We start from the raw sequence: 19,704 nt of genomic DNA on the forward strand, positions 1-19,704 counted from the left end.
CTGAAGGGCAGGGTAAAAATGCTAAAAATAAAAGGGTGTTGTCTGGTGTATGTGCTCCTAGTTTCTTAAGGGCCCTACTGATTTGCATGGTTTGCTTGACGCTTTCCCTCCTTCCCAATAGCGCAAGCACCAGGAGATCCGGGCAATGAGAAGCCAGCTGAAGAAGATTGAGGACCTTGGAGCAGCTATGGAGGAAGCTCTTATCCTAGACAATAAGTACACTGAGCACAGCACTGTGGGGTTGGCACAGCAGTGGGACCAGCTTGACCAACTCGGGATGAGAATGCAACATAATCTCGAGCAGCAAATACAGGCCAGGTATGGCCTTTGGGAAGCCTTGTTATGGCCAAGCCACAACCATCCCCATAAATGCGTAAAGCAGGATGAATTCTGCTTGATGCCAGTGTTTCACTAAACATGTCCCTCTTCCTTCTAGAAACACAACTGGAGTCACTGAAGAAGCCCTCAAGGAGTTCAGCATGATGTTTAAGTAAGTTTGCAAGGGGACGGAAGGGGGCAGGTAAAACAGGGGTGGCCGTTCTGATGTAGAAAATGGTTAAAGGGCCCAAATTCTCCTAGTTACTGAACTTCTGTGCCCTACTTAAACTTCAGTTCAGTTGAGTTCTTCAAGAGATCAGTGTATGAGAGCCAGAGATGGCAGCATAGATTCTATTCCCTGTTCTAGCAAGGAGGCATCTACTAAGGGTTGTGCCCCCTGCCACTGCCCAGGGCAAGGCAGGGATCACATGACCAGGCTTTTAACCTGGTCCCTCTGATTGGCTCTTCTTCCCCAGTTCATTCCCTACTTTTGCTCAGGACAGAGCTTGCCTTGTTCTCTCACTCTCAACCTCCTGCTCCTTCAAGTTATTCCTCTCCTTTTAATCAATTCTACTTTTTTCCTGTTCTCGTTTGTATGTTTAAAACACAAAGAAAAACCCTCTTGCTCTTCAGGCCTCTTCCTCATTTCCCTCTTCTCCCGAGCTGGCTGCTTAAATGAACATGCTTAAAGTGTAGTTTGGGGTCCCTTGTAATCTGCCAAGAAAAAGCTGTAGCTAGCTAACTAGTTAGCTTAATAGCTTATCGTCTTTTAATTCCAGACACTTTGACAAGGATAAATCTGGTCGGCTGAATCACCAGGAATTTAAATCCTGCCTGCGCTCTCTAGGCTATGATTTGCCTATGGTGGAGGAAGGAGAACCAGATCCCGAGTTTGAGGCTATTCTTGACACAGTTGATCCTAACAGGTACAAGCACCTCAGAGAGACATGCTTGTGGATATCCTAAGAAACCTTGCTTGCTTTTTCTTTTTTAAAATTTCTAGTGCTTGGATTTGAAAATGACTTAAAAGGAACAATCCTCAAGTTATTTCCCTATTTAAGGTAATAGTTTCTTTTTCTGAGTTCACATTGGTCGTGCTGCTCATATTTCCAGTGTGGATATTGGTACTGAGTAAATTGTTCCTTTCAGAGAAACTGTTTAGTCTTCAGTTCAAGAAACTGATCTGGCAGACTTCATCAAGCTTCCTTTCCAATCAAAAGGCCATACCTTGTTTTGTTACACGATATTTTGTGCTCGCTTACAGAAAAGGCGGCTGTTGCTTGGCTTGCTATGGAAAGCATGTTCTGAGGCAGTCCTGTTCATGTTTCTCCCCTTTGACAGGGACGGACATGTCTCCCTGCAAGAATACATGGCATTCATGATCAGCAGGGAGACGGAGAATGTGAAATCCAGCGAGGAAATCGAAAGTGCTTTCCGTGCCCTCAGCTCGGAGGGCAAGCCCTACGTGACCAAGGAGGAACTCTACCAAGTAAGTGCATGTTGCTATAATCCCAGCTGAGATAAAGGCCCAAGAAAAACCGTCTTTTGGTAACTGCTCTAGACTTTTCAGTACATGGAAAATGAAGGCACAAACCTATAAGCAGCAGCTGCATGCATAGCTGCCGGTGTGCCTTTTTATGGAAATGCATTTGAATTGTGCTCCAGGATGTGGCGTATCTTCTGCCCCGTTTACATGAACACGGTGGGGTTCCCACTGAATTGTAAAACCATCTCTAGCACAGACTCCTGAGACTCTCAATTCAGAAGCCAAAGAGGCTCCGTGTGTGTGTGTCTGATGCTAACTTCTCCCTTAAAATGGAAGTGGTTAGCCAGTGGTTCTTCCTTGCTCCGCAAGCAGGGGCATGTTGATCGATGGAGAACCGCCCTGTCCTGCTCCAGGCAGCCAGGTTTTTCTGGAGCTGCTGTGTCTTCGTTCTGCTCATAAGGCTAGAAATGTTCCTTCTTCCCTTTGGTTAAGCAGGGAGAGAAGACCAGTTGTTTGCATTAAATTGTTAATAATCTCTTAATGAATTGCTTAGGATTGATTTAGTGTATCTAATTAATCTGCTTAGGATGCAATCCTATGTATTTTTCTGTCTAAACACAAATAGGATTGCACCCTAATAGATTAAAATCCATTTCTAGCCTAAACTATTTCAGTGGCATTTCTTTCTCCCTTGGACATATATGACTGTCTTGACAAAGAGAGGCTAGAAACATGCTTTGCAGCGATTAAACTGTAGCTCAAATAGCAAAGCCATCACAGCACTTAACTGCTACTTCTACTGTACAAACAGCTGCCTCTCATTGCACATGTGTCTCTTGCCTTTCAGAATCTGAGCCGGGAACAAGCAGATTACTGCATCTCTCACATGAAGCCGTACATGGACAGCAAAGGCAGAGAACTTCCATCTGCCTATGACTACATTGAGTTTACACGCTCACTCTTCGTGAATTGATATCCAGCACTAGCACTATAGAATCCCAAGAATGCGCTTGCGTCTTCCGCCTCTTAGCTCTCTGCATGTGTCGACCTTTGTGCTCAAAAATAATCAATGTTACCTTTCAGATGTAACCTTACAACTGCTTAGCTTAAACTCTATTCTTAGTACAAGGAGCCAAAAATATTGCTGTGTGCTTCAATAAAAGTTACTGGTCCAAGTGAAATCCACTGTGGCAGCTTCATGGTGCCCTAAGAAGGGTAGTTAAGAAACTCTTGATCAGAGAATTGCACATGCACACACCCAACCTGGGTGTCAAATCTTAGCTCGTGTTCATGGCCTCCTTCCCACTTTGTGCGCTACTGTGGCTGTGGAGGTAGGGAACAGGGAACAAATCAAAAGGAACTTGTTAACGTACAGACAGTTTAAGGCCCGATGAGATACACCAAGTCTTTATTATGGTCCATATTAATCTGTGACTTCATTAGCTAACTGGTCGAGATGGTTCATTTCTCGCGGTCCCTCCTCAGTGAAGTCTGAACTTAACTGCCATATTTTCACCACCCCGCTGCTGTCTCCAGCGGCAAGAAGCTGCGCCTGCTTGTGGTTGAACTCTAAGCAGTACACAGGGGTCTGGTCCGAGGTTTGCGCGATAGAAAAGGATGGCTTCTGAGAACTTTTCCCCAAATCAAACAACTGTATTTCTCCTTGAAAACAAAGCACATTGAATGAGTAATCATGTTGTCACCTCTGTAACAACAGCGTAAGATTTAATCAGCGATGTTTTAGTTCTATTATTTCAGTAGAGGTGACTACAATAGGTACAGTTTTTAGAATCTATGTTCTTAATTATGACAGAATTGAAGAATTATCTTTCCTGTGAAAGCCTCAGAAAGAGTCAGGGCTTTCTCCTAAAAGTTCAGAAACCTGAAAGATTCATTATAACCCCTAACTCTGATCCCTGATATCTAAGCCAATTTTGGGTACAATCCACATGAAATTGACCATATCAAGCTTAGTGAATTCTTAGTGAACTCTGTGGGGCAGAACCATTTAACACATGCTTGTAAGCAAGGCCCATGGATTCCAAACTTCCTCTGGGGGCAGGCATAAGACGTCTCCTTAAATATTTACAAGAGTCCCAACCCGCCTTTGGTTTTCTAAACTGTCCACTGCCTGTAACAAGTCACATGTGCTGCCAAATTGAATCCAGAAACTGGTCCAATTTCCATGGCTTCTACCAATGACAGAAATTGTAGGTTTAGCACAGAAGTAATACCATGCACTCACTAGCATCGAGCTAGTTATTTATTACAGAGTTATTTATTTTAAAAACTATGGGTTGGATCCAAGAACTGTGCTCACAGGTGCCTTTGTCATATTTTGGATGGATCTTCTCCCTCCTTCCCTCCACACCACACCCAACAGCTTACCCCATTCAACAGGATTCTCCTGACCCTCTGTGTAGCATTTTCAGAGGGCTGGAGGGGGCAGCCTTCTGAAAATCCACTTTCAGATCCACTTGTGCTGGCCCAGTTGCACATGCCTAAACCTAGATTCAACTCAACATTTTGGAACTCCACCTGAGCTACATTAACTCCTCTGGGGTCTAATTTTAAGTTTTTCTGCTCCTGCTAGTCTCCTGTAAGGGCTAACACATACCTACCTTCACCAGAAGCAGCTGCAAAAACCAAGGGCCGTACTGGAGACCACTTCACACTGAAAATATATTTCTTTGATAACTGAAGGGAAACAAGAGGCTGTGCTTGTAACATGGAGTGCAAATGAACGTGTCCATCAGTCCCTCCATTTAAAAACAGATTCCTGGAAATAAGCAAAATTTGGGTGAGGAGATCAAAAGCAAACCATCCAGACGCTATTTGCAGAGATGCGTTGGCAGTTACTATTTAGGCAAGGCAGTACTCACTTGCGTACAACGGCAGCCCTTGCTTCTTATCCTCTTAAGTGCTCAAAAGCACACCATCCTTGGGCCAAAGACTTTTGGGAACTTTGGCAGAAAGACATTCCAGTCTTATTTAAAATTACTCCGGGAGGTGCATGAATTACAGAAGAACAACAAAGACAGATCCTTTGTGGCTTTTGGGACGCTACTATCAGCATAAGCTCATATGAAAAGAACGGTAAGATAAAAGTGGGTAACGTTCAGGACGTTAACACATTTCTGTTACCCAGAATTGTAGCCTAACCCTCTGCGGTTATCTGCGCAAGCCAAACAGACATGTTCTGCAATAGATTCAAACACACGACTCGCTATTGGGGGGGGGGGGGGGGGATTCCAGCGTTAGTTACTCCTCCCACTTGTTCTGAGGGCCAGTCATGCAAAAGGTTTAGGTTTGTCCCTTCTTTTGGGAGGGCAAAAAGCAGACTGACAGGGCTTCCCACCTGACTTATTGCTGTAGCGCTCCACCCATATACCTCCACTTACCCAGGAGTTGCCACCAGTGTGATAGTCAAGCAGGCCTCTTGACTGACCTGTGGAAAGGTGAGCAGCTTACACAGTAGATGGGTCCTCCATGGAGGGAGAAGACAAACTGTGCAGGTGCCTTAAGTGGAACGGAGCTACTTTTCTGTGAAAGAGCAACGGACTCGACTGCAGTGGAGCATTTCAGCAAATAGCCACCTTCTGTGCCAATGATGAATACGCTGGGCTCGAAGTGGGAGAAGGAGAGAGAGGTCACACCCACTGCTGTGTCTCCTCGTGTATGCTGTGGGGGCAGGAGAAACGGGGCAAACCCACAGTGAGACCCAGAAGCCATGCAACCCCCCCCCCCCCAAAAAAAAATTGTTACACTGAAAGATTCACGAAGGGTGCCTATTTTGTCAAATTATGCTGCATTCTCCCTCAAAAACCCTGGTGAAATGTATTTCCCAAGTTCTCAAACTCTCTCCAGCCATACTGCAGGTAGAAAATTGGCTATTCTTGTGTAGTACACTGAGAGGTGCACTGCAAGGAACCAGGTGTAAAGCATCTGCAGAGAGTAAACTGCAACCCTAAAAAAACAGGCCTGGGGCTAGGCTGCTGCAAGCAGCTTGGCAGATCCCCAGCCCCTCTTCCAGTAGCACCTTCGCAAGATTGCTGAGAGTCCCGCTATGCCACAGACACGGTGCTGGGTCTGGCTTAAGACCAGCCCTGTGCCACGGCCAAACGGCTCAAGCCTTGAATCTCCCCACTTTCAAACAGCACAGAATGGCCAAACCTACCTAAGGAAGGGACCATGGGTCAGGGGTAGGCCACATTCTTTGCATGCCGAGGGCTGATCTCTGTCATCTCCAGTTAACCCAACAGGGAACAACCTCTTAAGACCTTGGGCGAGCCACTGCCAGGTGGAGAATGGACCAACAGTCCAACTCTGTGCATGTGGCAGTGACGGAGATGCCTTATGTTCAGAACTACTCACAGAAAGCAAGTGGACACGCAGGGTTTGCAGAGTGTCATGACACATCCCACCTCAGTCAGTCATCCGTTCCTCTGGGAACTCTGATCCTTTACCTCGGCAACGTGGTCCAGTTCCTTCCCTATATTCATTCACACAACCCTGCTTCTATAATGCAAGACTGCGAACAGTCTTCCAAGCCAAGCGGACATCCACGCTCTCGCCTCCAGAACATGGCAAGCCACTATATTTCAGGCCCAAGCGAACCTTCTTCAGTTTTGTGCTCCTGGGGATCTGCTGCAACACCAAGGCAAAGCCATCTGCCATCCTGAGAAGACCATCTCGCTCCTCCTGCCACACCAGAATCTTCCCATCTGTGGATACGCTCAAGATGCGGAAGGAGCGGCCGTGCTTTGCGTCTCGTAACCAGCCAACCTGACCCAGAAGAGAGAGCATCTTGACAAAGCTACAGGGAGCAAGCAGCACAGCGTACCCTCTCCGTTCCTGGTGACGCTTGTCCCTGAAATGGCAGGCAATGCCACACACGAGCCTGTTGCTGAGCCAGTGGCCCTGGGGCACTGAGCTCCAGCAGACGGGGTGCTGGGTTCTGGGATGGGAGGCGGAGGCGGCCACAACGTGGTGAGCTGCCGCCATCCGGCTCTCAGTGGGGCGCCCTCTGTCCCCCAGCTGTCTGGGGAACCATTTAGCCCTGAGGGGACGGGAAAAGGGGCAGATGAAGCTGGGATTCATGAATTTATTTATTTATTTATTGCATTTATATCCCGCCTTTTTTCCTCTTGCAAGGAACCCAAGGCGGCTTACATTCTCCTCCTCCTCTCCATTTTATCCTCACAACAACCACCCTGTGAGGTAGGTTGGCTGAGAGTGTGTGACTGACCCAAAGTCACCCAGTGAGCTTCCATGGCCGAGTGGGGACTAGAACCCAGATCTCCCAGCTCCCAGTCCAACACTCTTGCCACTACACCACACTGGCAACTGCAAAGGGAAGAAGAACAGCGGAAGGAAAAAAAGAAGAGGAACAGGCCAGCCCAGGAGAACAGACGTCGTGCAACCCTGAATGCAATCGGATCTGGGATAGGCATACTCCCATCTGCAGGAATATTCAGTTGTCCATCTGGGATAGGTATGGTCCCACCCATCTGGACAACTTAATCAACCCACCCCCCAACCCTTCCCCCCGCCCCCCAATTCCTTTCCTTGGATCTTGTGTCTTTTATATTGTAAGCCTGAGGCTGAGACTGTCCAATTATTGATTTTTGTAAGCCATTCCAGGAGCCCTTTTCAGCTGTAGAGTGAGGTGAAAGTGTTTTAAATATATTATAGTTCATTAATAAGAGGCAGAACTGTATGCAGTGGAGATCGGGGGCTGTGATGTCAGTGGGGCGGTGATTCCGCTCCAGGTTTCAGTCAGAACCAGTCAGAACTCTAAAGGGGCTATCCAAGGTGCACTCCTTCAGAGTTCTGACTGAACCCTGGAGTGGATGCACCGCCCGGGACCCACCGGCCTCCACTGGAGGTATGTGCTGCTCCTCCCACTCACGTCTCAGGCCAGCCATGTCAGTCGAAGCAGACCGTTTAGAGTCCACTGGAGGAAACCCCAGGCAGTTCCACTCCCATCTTTTCCACCACAAAAGGGTTTTTCTGGGGCTCTTGCCCTTGCTATCTGCCCGCAAAGCTAGGTCTTTCTTGCTCTCCCTTCCTTGAATTAGATAGTTTCAAAACTATCCTTGCTGCTGCGAGACTCTTCCTTGCTTTATTTTATTAGGGATATCAGCCACTTAAAGAAATCTCAGTTAATCATCTGAGGTTTTTGGTTGATTAGCTGATTTATCAATTAAAGTTGCATATGAACAAACAAATCAATCTGAAGCAAAAGAGCATCAAACCAGGTGAGACGTTCTTATGCACAGTCCTGAATCATGCTGTAACTGGCCATATCCCTTTGTTCACAAAAAAGCAGTCACAGAGGGTGCTGATCCAGATTGGGACTGTGGCACGGAGGTGGGTGGAAAGGTGAGGGGGGGGGCTGGAAGGGAAGAGTTAAAGCCCCACGCCTTGCACCAGCAAGGGAAGAAACAAGAACAGAGGCAGAGACAAGAAAGGCAACCCCCCGGCAAAGACACGCCTACCATTGGGAGTGACGGGTCAGGGGACCAGAACACAGGTGGTGTAGGGCAGGGCTGGGGGATGTGTGGCCCTCCAGCTTTAGTTGAACTCCAATTCCCATCAGCCCCAGCCAGCATGGCCAATGGTGAGGGATGACAGGAGTTGTAGTTCAACACCATCTGGCGGGCCACTCATTCCCTGCCCCCGAGGCAACGGAAATCTCCCTTGAAAATGTTCCCCTCCTCCAGCCACAAAATACAGCAACTTTGTAAAGATGGCAGCTTCCCCACAAACCTGGTAAACGGGATCTGTATGAGTGTCGTCAGTCATTCCCGTCCTCCCGATCAAGTTGTCTTCTAGTCTGCTGGTGTCCCACACCAGGACCTCCCCGCTGAAAAGACCACCTGAAAGAGACAAGTTACACCTGGTTCAGTGATGTGAAGTCCCTGGCATTTATTGCGCTACTTAACTCTTCCCAGTCATTTTATACAGCACCACATGGGCCCTATCTCCCTACTACAAGATTAAAATCCAAGTTGGATTTTAACTAAAATCCAAGTAATTTTAAAATCCAAGAATTAAAATTTTCAATTCTAAAATCCAAGATTAAAATCCAAGTTGGATTTGACTTGCCCATGGCTACCCACCGCTGGCAGGTTGGATTTGAATCCAGGTCTGCAACACTTCAGCAGCCAATAGATCACACAGGTTCACTTCTCTGAACTCGCAGGATAACAGAGATGGACTTCAACTTAATCTTCTGGAGCACAACATCTGCATTTTACATCACACTGTAGTTCAGCTCTCTTTTTCAAAAGGGATAAGTTGCTAGCCCTGAGGCTTAGAAACTACAGCTTGGAAAATCTGTGGGGAGTTACCTGCTGAAGACCCAGGAACTAGGAAGAATCTGTGCAAGGTCTTGCACTGATCAGGGAGTGCGATCTCCACACACCAACAGGTCCCTTCTCCATCCCCCTTCCCACTTCCTCCTCAGCCCCAGCCTTCCACAACCCAGTGCCCTCCAGATGTGCTGGGCTGCAACTGCCATCATTCCAGCCAGCCTGGCCAATGGCCCCAACTCCCAGGACTAGTGCTGAAGTGGTTCTCACAGACTGCATGAGCTGGGCTTTTCCCACCAGGAAGGAAAAAGCGGCGCCACAATACTCTGCACCCAGAGGGAAACAGGCATCCTGAAGTCGTTCAGAAAAAATGCACAGAGAAAATCCCAGGTGGACTCAGGGACAAATTGCACACGACATGGGACAGCCATAATTGGAACTCCCCACATCTTTTCCTTTACATCAAAGCATCCATGGGGGTTGCCAATGTGACGAGGGGAGCAGCCCTGGGAGAGGAGGGGGGTCAACCCTTCCCTGCCCTAAGCTGCTTCCCCAAACCACTTCCTTGAAGATCCTACTAGCTGCAAGGGGGTGGGGGGGAACAAGTCCAAAAAATAACAAAATGGCAGCAAGAGATTATCAGAGATCTCCCACGTCATGTGCAGGGAAGTGCAAATCAGCAAAACTTTAGTTCACCAAATTCCATCTCGAAGCTCGTTCCGAAGAGTCTGTCCCAGATTGCAAGCTTTGTTTTTTTCTTTTTGCATGAAAATCCATGTACATTTTCATGTGTATTCTTCCAGATGTACACATCAATTGTGCACATCTTTGAAATGTACGCATTCTTCTCCCGTTGATTAAAACATATTTGTGCACATTTTGGAAGCCTACACGTTTGTTAAAGAATCTGCTAATTACATACATTCCCAGCTTGGAAATGTACGGACTTGACCACAGATCGCATCTGAGTCCATGTTCGGTACAGAGGATGCGACCTGGGTAAAACCTGATCAGAAATGAACTGAACCCATTTCTCATAACATGCCACGTCACGTGTAGGGTGGCCCTCAGAAAGCTGAGAGCCAGTCAAGAACCCATGAGCATCTTGCTGTGCTGAGCCAATAACCACATACAGAGGCTGTCCTGCCACCTCCAGCCGCACAACTAAACCTAGACTGCCACATCCCCGGATTTTGAGCGGTTGTGCTTGGACCGCGTGGTTGGACAACTGGCTGTGCCCCCATGGAGGAAGCTTTTAGGCAGCTGCTGTGCAACCCCTGGTCACCTGAATTACTACGGCTGCTCCAAACAAAAATAGTTCTGCTGGTCAGAGGTGGCAAAATGCAAGGTGGGGAAATGCCTTATGAAAAGAGACGAGCAGAGCGGCTTACCAGCTATGAGCGAAGGCTGCAGTGGGTGGAAAGCCAGGCACATTACAGCCCCGGGAACATCCACCACTAGATCTGGGCGTTTCGGGTTTAGTGCTCTGCGGTCAAGATTCCAAGTGCAGACGTAGCATTTCTCAGTGCTCCAGTCGCCGTCATCCAGCCTGCAGTGAAACAAGGAAAATCAGGCAGGTGTCACATAAACCAGCCGTGTGTGTGTGTGTGTGTGTATGTGTGTTTGCTTATTTATTTATTTCATTTTTATACCACCCAATAGCTGAGGCTCTCTGGCCATGCTGGCTGGGAATGATGGGAGTTGCAGTCCAACACATCTGGAGGCAGCAGGTTGGGAAAGCCTGGTGTAGCGAGAGTGCCCAGTCTGGCTAGAGATGCTCTCTAGGGAACATCCGAATGACTCTGTCTTCTCCATCAGATCTAGGGCTGAGTTTTTCTTTCTCTCTCAAACACGCACTTTTCCCCTTCCTTCCATACCTTCTCAGTTTAGGCAGCACAGTTATAACTGCAATGCTAGGGAGAATCTCCCCACATCCAAGGGAGAGGGGAGGGAATTACAGCCCAATCCTAAGTGTTGAGAGCACTGGACTATGATTAAGAAGATCCACCTAACCATGAAACTCAATGGATGATCTTGGGCCAGTTGTTCTCTCTCAGCCTAACTTACCTTGCAGGGTTGTTGTGAGGATAAAGTGGGGAGTGAGGAAGAACCATGTATGACACCTCCAGCTCCTTGCAGGAAGAGCAGAGTAACACGTACTAAATTTAATACTGATAGCTAGATATCCACACATACAAAAATATAAATAAATGCCCGTTTTCGCTCGGGGTAAATCCCCCTGATTTCATTGGGATGACCAAGTGAGTGCGCTTAGGATTTCTTCCTTCAGTCAACACAACCCTAGTTGTTACGGACTTCCAGAGTACATTTTCTCCTCACATCACCTTGAGGGCAGGTTAGGCCGAGAGAGTCCAATTTTCCCAAGACCACCCAGGGAGCCCACGCCACGCCATCCAAATCCATCTCTTCCACTGCTGCACTGCGCCGGTCCCCTGAGAGCACCGCCATCTGAACGCCTTCCAGAAGCAGCATCATAAGGCTGCCACACAAGGCTCCCACACAAGCACGCGGGGCAGGAAGGCACTTGTGCTGACACCCTCGAGAGCAGCCACACCCACAAAGACGCTGCATAGAAAGCAAGCCTCCCAGAAGCGCAGCCAGTGCTCACCTGCACAAACATCTAGATACCTCCCTCCATTTTTTTCCGGTCTAATAAAGGCACTTCAAAGAAAACAACCATCTCCCCTCTTTTCACCCCTGCTATCGATCGCAAGGCTTCCAAATATTCTTTCCTCTGCACAAATACATGCCTGAATGAAAAAGGAAGCCTTCAAGCTGGCAGATTATCGCCAGTAGGTTATCATCAATCTCTTCGCGAGGGCAACTGGACACTGCTGGAAACAGGGGGCTGGACTGGACCGACCTCTGGCCTGAACCAAGGAAGGCATTTCTAATGTTGTTTTAAATTATTCAGTAAACCTATGATCTCTCTAGAGCAGCCTCCAATGATCTAGGGCACAGTGCATAAACATTCATGTCTGTGCATTTTTAGACAGAAAGAAGTCCTACAACTCCCAGCATACCCCAGCTGAATGATGGGAGTTGTAGTCCAACACATCGGGCGGGCATCAGGTTGGGGAAGGCTGCCCTAGAGCTTTGGGGCATGAGAGTCAAGAATGGTGACTCCGTGTTCAGAGGCAGCCCTCTCCCGAATACCAGACGCTGGGGGACAAGGAAGAGGAGAGAACGGTTGCCTCCATACCTTCGCACTTGCGGGATTCCTGAAGCACCTGGCAGGTCACTGTGGGACTGAGGAGGTGGACAAGACCGACCACGCTTGTTCATGTCTAAGGGCACAGTGCATAAACATTCATGTCTATGCATTTTTAGACAGAAAGAAGTCCTACAACTCCCAGTGTGCCCCAGCCTGCATGCATACGATGGCACCCTAAAGCCATTTTTCCTTCTAGTGGGCTTACTGTAATTGAGAATGAAAAAGAAGATAGCCCATGCTGGCATTTCCTTCTGACAAAACGAGAGAAATTTCTATGGCCTTGCTGTTCCTTTACTGTGTCCAGGCGGCACTGTATTGAGATTTTAGTATTTATTTATTTATTTATTTATTTCTATACTGCACAATAGCCAAAGTTCTCTGGGCAGTTCACAAAAATTAAAACCAAACGGCACACAATAAAACAATATAAAATATATAGAATATTAAAACCACAATATAACAATACAACCACAATAACACCTAGCAGCAGTGCAGGAATTTAAAATACAGATTTAAAACAGCAAAGCTAAAAGTCTAGAAAGCTAAAATGCCTGGGAAAATAAAAAGGTCTTCACCTGGCGCCGAAAGGAATACAATGTAGGTGCCAGGCGAACCTCACTAGGGAGCTCATTCCACAGCTGGGGTGCCACAGCAGAAAAAGCCCTCCTCCTAGTAGCCACCTGCCTCACTTCCTTTGGCAGGGGCTCATGGAGAAGGGCCGCTGAGGATGATCTTAAGGTCTGGGCAGGCACATATGGGAGGAGGCGATCCTTCAGATAACCTGGCCCCAAGCCGTTAAGGGCACTGAATGTTAATACCAGCACTTTGAATCAGGCCCAGAAATGGACTGGCAGCCAGTGCTGCTGGAAAAGTACTGGCGTAATATGAGCTCGCTGGCCAGTCCCTGTTAACAATCTTGCTGCCCTGTTTTGGACCAGCTGAAGTTTCCGGACCGTTTTCAAAGGCAGCCCCACGTATAACGCATTGCAGTAATCCAGATGAGAAGTTATCAGAGCATGGATAACTGTAGCTAGACTATCTCTGTCCAGGTAAGGGCGGAGTTGGTATACCAGCCTAAGCTGATAAAAAGTGCTCCGTGCCACTGAGTTCACCGGTGCCTCAAGTGACAGTTCTGGATCCAAGAGCACCCCCAAACTACGAACGTGATTCTTTAGGGGGAGTGCAACCCCCTCCAGAACAGGTTGAATATCACCTAGCCAGGCAGACGAAGCACCCACTAACAGTACCTCCGTCTCGTCTGGATTGAGTTTCAGTTTATTGGCCCTCATCCAGTCCATTACTGTGCCCAGGCCCTGACTCAGAACAGCCACTGCCTCACCTGGGTTTAATGAGAAAGAGAGGTAGAGCTGGGTGTCATCCGCATATTGATGGCACCTCAGCCCACACTTCTGGATAACCTCCCCCAGTGGACTCATGTAGATGTTAAACAGCATTGGGGATAAAATAGAGCCCTGTGGAACCCCATGGCACAATTGCCATGGCACAGAGCAATAATACCCCAGCACCACCTTCTGGAATTGGCCATCCAATAGGAGCGGAACCACTGCAGTGCTGTGCCTCCAACTCCCAACCCAGACAACCTATCCAGAAGGATACCATGGTCGATGATATCGAAAGCCGCAGAGAGGTCCAGCAGAATCAACAGGGTCGCACTCCCCCTGTCCGTCTCCTGGCAGAGGTCATCCCACAGGGCGACCAAGGCAGTTTCCATTCCAAAACCAGGCCTGAAGCCCGACTGAAGTGGATCTAGATAATCCGTTTCAGTCAGGAGTGCCTGGAGTGGTCCTGCAACCACCCACTGAAGCACCTTGCCCAGGAAGGGGATGTTGGCCACTGGCCTATAATTGTTAACATCCTCCGGGTCCAGGTTAGGCTTTTTCAGGAGTGGTCTGATTATCGCCTCTTTTAAAGCAGCTGGCACCACTCCCTCTCTCAAGGAGGAATTTACAACCTCCTGGACCCAGCTGGACATCCCCTCCTTGTTTGATTTAATAAGCCATAGGGCAAGGGTCAAGCACACAAGTGGTCAGTCGGACTTGGCCAAGCACCTTGTCCACATCCTCAGGCCTCAATAACTGAAACTCATCCAATAGAACTGGACCAGACAGTGCTCAGAACGCCTCTACCAATGGAACTGCATTAATCGTGGTGTCCAATTCATGACGAATCTGAGCGACTTTATCTTCAAAGTGCCTTGCAAATTCATCACAGCGTGCCACCGAGGGTTCCACCATCTCTCTCCCTGGCCCAGAATGTAACAGGCCGTGAACCACTCAGAAAATCTCCGCTGGACGATACTGAGAAGATGCGATGCTGATGGAAAAGAACTGTCTCTTTGCCACCCTCACCGCCACAGAGTAGGCTCGATAGTGAGCATTTACCTGTGTTAGGTCAGACTCAGCACAAGTTTTCCTCCACCTGCGTTGTAGCCGTCTCCCCTCTTGCTTCATTGCCCTCAGCTCAGGTTTATACCAAGGAGCTGGCCGGGCTCTGCTCAGAGGGAGAGGGCGCTTGGGTGCGATCGTGTCAACCGCCCAAGTCATTCCACAGAGCGACCTGGGCTTCGACAGAAGCACCAGCCATACCAGCAGGAAAATCCCCCAGAGCCCTCTGAAATCCATCAGAATCCATTAGCCTCTGGGGGCGGACCATTTTAGTAGGTCCCCCACCCTTGCAGAGGGGGAAGGCTGCCAAAAGTCTAAACCTCAACAGGAAGTGATCTGACCATGACAAAGGGACAGATGTGAATTCCTCCACTTTCAGATCACCATCCTCCTGCCCAGTCGAGAAAATCAGATCAAGCGTGTGTCCTTTTATATGTGTTGGGCCGCATATAAAAGGACAAATTTTTTACAGATTTGTCAACTAAAAAATCCATAACGCGTGGGAAGCCCTAGAATAAAAGCTTCTGCAGAATGTTAGAATGCAGCCTGCCCCAAAGAAGACGAAGGGGGCATTCCTGGGGTTGTGATTTGGGTCAACTCACCTGCCGTACGAACAGGCAATGACTGCCCCGGTGGCGTTCCAGGAGACACTGGTGACTTGCAGCTTGCGCTCTTGAGCTTCGGGGTATGACAAACTGTGCAAGCAAGTAACCTGCAAGGAAGCATAATACTGACGCTACTACAGAGAGAGATGTACAGAACTGGCAGCTGTGGCCAAAGAGAAGGAAGAAAAATGCCCTTGTAGATATCTTGGAAAGAAAAAGCAACAAAATGCACTCACAGACCCAAACATTTGAGAGGCAAGAAGTATGCCCCTCCCTTGGGTTGCCAATTCACCAATGCCACCGATATGCTACCCCTAAAGTCTGTTGAGAGGAAACAACCCTAACTTTCAGCCATGCAGTGTTAAGTGTGTCCAGCGCCAACCAACACCAGCCAGCTGCTTAATGACAGTCCTGGATGGGGCCCATCTCAGTTCTCTCAGGGAGGAACAGGTGGGAAAACCAGAGAGGAAGAGATCATGATGATGGTTAACATTTATATACTGCCTTATTTGCTAAAAGGCCATCAAGGGAGCGCACAACAGTTTAGAATCATGGCAGAGCCTCCGCTTTGCATGCAGAAGGCCCCAGGTGCGATCCCTGGCATATCCAGGTAGGGCTGGAAAAACTGCCTGAAACCTGAAGAGACGCTGCTGCCAGTCAGTGTAGACAATACTGGCCTAGATGGACCAAGGGTCTGATTCAATATAAGGCAGCTTTCTAGGTTCCTATGTAAAACAAGAAGCAAGGCAGCTGGCTGGAGTAGACAAGGAAAGAGGAGATGAGAACAGGGAGCTGGAGTTCCTCTCATGTGGTTGTGTTAGGACAAATGGAGAAGTTGGAAGACAAACCCTCATCATGGGCATAGATCAGGGGTGGGGAACCCCTGGTCTGTGGAGGCTGCCATCGGGCCCCAGCCCCTCTCCCAGAAAGACTGTCTCTCTCTCTCCCACTGAGAGGGACTACTCTTTTCTCTGTGCAGAGAGAGGCACATGGAGCGATCAATCCTGCCTCTCTATGCATGGAGAAACTCCCCAATGATGTCACGGCCCCCCCCAGGGGGGGGCAAGCTGGAAAGCAATCCAGTGCCTGGGAAGGGAAGGATGGACCACAGCTGCTGTCTCAGAAAAGCCCAGACACTCCTTGGAAAGTCTAACAGCACAAGCTATGCATATTTAGGGTGCAACCAGACTTTTTTCTGTCTAAACATGCAAGGGTTGCGCCTTACTTGGAAGAAAGTCCTGCTGTGTTCAGTGGGGCTGCCTCCCTAATAGGTATGTGTAGAATGGTAGCCCAAGTGTGAGATAAACTCTCTAGTGGCCAGGAACCCAATGGGCTGTAGGTGACAAAGAGAAAGAAGTTTGCAGAGAAAGCCTCCTTGTGAAAATAATAACAACAAAACACCACAGAGGATTTTGACTCATTCCATGTGCAGATGTGTGTGATTTTTAAAGAACTTAGAATTATGTATTGTGAACTATCTAGGGAGGACAGAATACGCAGCTATGTGGTGTGAAGGTCAAAAGAGAGGAATCCAGAGAACAACTTCCCTGGAACTTCCTGACTGTTAGAGCAATACGACAACGGAACCAAGTACCTAGGGAGGTGGTGGGCTCCCCCACGCTGGAGGCATTCAAGACGAAGCTGGACAGCCACCTGTCAGGGATGCTTTGACTTGGATTCCTGCATTGAGCAGGGGGTTGGATTCGATGGTCTAATAGGCCCCTTCCAACCCTAGTGTTCTATGATTCTATGATTCTAACAAAAAGCCCCATCTAAAGGGAAATGTGTCTGTGGTACGGTTAAATATGTGATGTGAGAGGAAGGAAGGAGAAAAAGCTCTAACATGGCTCCTGTTTACAGTTTACAAGTCATAATACATGGCTCCTGTTTACAATGTTCCTGTAAAGCGGAATTTGGAGTGAATCAAAGACAGCTGGAGGGAGAGATCCCATAGGAATCTAACACCATCCCATAGGGATCTAGCACCATCCAATTCCCATGTGCCCATCCCACACAAGCTCTTACCCCCTTAACAGAGATGTGAAGTGCAGAAATAGGTAAGCAACACTTTCCATGGCACAAAGTTGAACATAACCTGTTGCTCCTTGCTGCAAATCAAACTGCTGCTAAAGGGACAGCTGCAGGGCTGGTTCAAAAGTAGCTGACTCTAACCAAGGGTGTCCTGTTTGGGACCCAGCACAAGGTGGGGGGAGGTGTTTCTCCTCTCCAGCACCTGTTTCTTCTTGCAGGGAGAGACCCACGAGAAATGGCAGAAGGGGGAGGTCAGCTGTTCACTCTTGCTCCAGGATTTTTCTCATCAAGTATTAATGAATCCGATACGAAGCAACAGAGAAAGGAAGCAATGTAAAATATTAATGCTCCCAGAAGAGCCAGCGCTTTACCGTTTCATTCTGATCCGCCCAGTTCACCTCGAAGCCATCAAAGGCATGGCTCTTCCAGTTTTTGTCAAGCTCCCTGATGACGGCCTCTTCCACACTCTGCAGAAAAGAGCGCAGGCCAGCATAATCGACCGGCGCTGGTGGTGGGAGACCCAGCGCTCGGGCCTGCTCGTCGCCCGTGTCTGTCTGTACACCAGCATCTCGGCAGCAACGGGACTGAGTTACGGCTTCCGCTGTGGAGATCACCCCGGTTTGGGTGCTTTTCTGTTAAAATGAGAATTGTGCAGTCAGTCACACCTACTTAAAATACTTATATCCTGCCATTCTGCCTGACCACAGGTCTCCGAGTGGCCAGCAATAAAAGAAAACCAAATGCAATAAACATAGAAAAATAATCTGGTCGGTGATAATTGATCAAGCCGTGGGGAGGGGAGATGATGCATAACAGCCGCTCCAACCTGGTGCTCTCCAGATATCATAGAATCACAGAACAGTAGGGTTGGAAGGGGCCCACAAGGCCATCAAGTCCAATCCCCAGCTCAATGCAGGAATCCAAGTCAGAGCATCCCTGACAGATGGCTGTCCAGCCTCGTCTTGAGCGCCTCCAGTGTGGGAGAGCCCACCACCTCCCCAGGGAATTGGTTCCATTGTCGTATTGCTCTAACGGTCAGGAAGTTTTTCCTGATGTTTAGCCAGAATCTGGCTTCCTGTCACTTCAGCCCATGATTCCGTGTCTTGCACTCTGGGATGATCAAGAAGAGATCATCCTTCCTCTCTGTGACAGCCTTCCAAGTACTTGAAGAGTGCTATCCTATCTCCCCTGTCTTCTCTCCTCAAGGCTAAACATGCCCAGTTCTTTCAGTCTCTCTTCATAGGGCTTTGTTTCCAGTCCCCTGATCATCTTTGTTGCCCTCCTCTGAACCCTCTCCAGCTTGTCTGCATCCTTCTTAAAGTGCGGTGCCCAGAACTGGACACAGTACTCCAGATGAGGCCTAACCAGTGCTGAGTAGAGCGGAGCTAGTACTTCCCGGGATTTGGAAGCTATGCTTCTATTAATGCAGCCCAAAAGAGCATTGGCCTTTTTTGCAGCCACATCCCATTGTTGGCTCATATTCAGCTTGTGATCGACAACAATCCCAAGATCCTTCTCGCTCGTAGTGTGGTTGAGCCACGTATCCCCCATGTTGCAACTGTCCATTTGGTTTCTTTTTCCTGGGTGCAGAACTTGGCATTTGTCCCCGTCAAATGTCATTCCGTTGTTTTCTGCCCAGGCCTACAGCTTCCGTCATCTCCAGCCCGCACAGCGTGCTGGCTGGGGCCGTAGTCCATCGCATCTGGTGGGTGCCAGATTGCGGAAAGCGGATGTAAAATGCCCATTCCCAGGTCCTTCGATGTCCGTGCTCGTCTTAGGGTGCAATCCTATGCGTGTTTGGGCAGAAAGAAGTCTGGCTGGCGCACGCTGGGAGCCGCGGGGCTTCTTTTCTGTCTCAACACGCGTCGCATTGCGCCCTCAGGGCGCTTCCACACAGACGGAGGGCAAGCGGCATTTGCGCAGCTGTTGGAGGGTCTGCGGCTCCGTGGCGCAGCCCCTGCTTTGCGAGCGGAGGGCCCCGGCTCGATCCCCAGCATCTCCAGGCCGGGCTGGGAAACCCCTGCCCGAAGCCCTGGAGAGAGACTGCCAGCTGGCCTCGACGACGCCGGGCTAGACGTGCCGATGGTCCGACCCACCTCCTCGCCGCGGGCCCCCTGGTCCCTCCTCCACACCGACTCGACGTCGACGCCGCTGGCCGCCGCGTCCCCGAGCATCCCGAGAAAGGGCTGCCGCGGGGCGGGATCGCCCCGCCTCGCTAGGCCCGGCGGAGGCGGTTGCCATAGGAACGAGGCGCCCGCGACGACGGCCTTGGCGCCGCAAGATGGCGTCACGGGCAGGGAAGCGACGC

At 49.1% G+C, this 19,704-nt stretch overlaps 2 protein-coding genes across 6 annotated transcripts in view; one reads left to right on the forward strand and one right to left on the reverse strand.

Moving 5' to 3' along the window:
• Nucleotides 1–2,985, forward strand: part of SPTAN1 (spectrin alpha, non-erythrocytic 1) — a 77,517-nt gene extending 74,532 nt beyond the window's left edge. For all 4 annotated transcript variants that reach the window (XM_084820711.1, XM_084820713.1, XM_084820712.1 and 1 more), the window contains 5 exons: nt 122–318; nt 437–490; nt 1,098–1,244; nt 1,660–1,807; nt 2,652–2,985. In XM_084820711.1, coding sequence (XP_084676837.1) covers nt 122–318; nt 437–490; nt 1,098–1,244; nt 1,660–1,807; nt 2,652–2,777 — 672 coding nt within the window. In that variant the 3' untranslated portion in view covers nt 2,778–2,985. The remainder of the gene's footprint in view (nt 1–121; nt 319–436; nt 491–1,097; nt 1,245–1,659; nt 1,808–2,651) is intronic.
• On the reverse strand, nt 13–19,628 carry DYNC2I2 (dynein 2 intermediate chain 2). 2 transcript variants are annotated; one of them, XM_084820716.1, is made up of 9 exons: nt 19,493–19,628; nt 17,768–18,028; nt 15,363–15,472; nt 10,512–10,669; nt 8,576–8,685; nt 6,422–6,589; nt 5,253–5,485; nt 4,426–4,583; nt 13–3,466 (listed from the first exon to the last, which is right to left on the reverse strand). In XM_084820716.1, exons 1-9 carry the CDS (start codon nt 19,568–19,570, stop codon nt 3,228–3,230), a joined length of 1,515 nt encoding a protein of 504 aa, XP_084676842.1. In that variant the 5' UTR covers nt 19,571–19,628; the 3' UTR covers nt 13–3,227. The 2 variants fall into 2 exon arrangements, with proteins under 2 accessions (XP_084676842.1, XP_084676843.1); XM_084820717.1 differs by lacking the exon at nt 17,768–18,028 and having other exon boundaries at nt 3,151–3,466.
• Nucleotides 19,629–19,704: the final 76 nt, after the last annotated feature.

The sequence above is a fragment of the Heloderma suspectum genome, chromosome 14 (genome assembly GCF_057233095.1).
Source record: "Heloderma suspectum isolate Gila_16-S chromosome 14, 16-S_ref, whole genome shotgun sequence".
Taxonomy (NCBI): Eukaryota; Metazoa; Chordata; class Lepidosauria; order Squamata; family Helodermatidae; genus Heloderma; species Heloderma suspectum.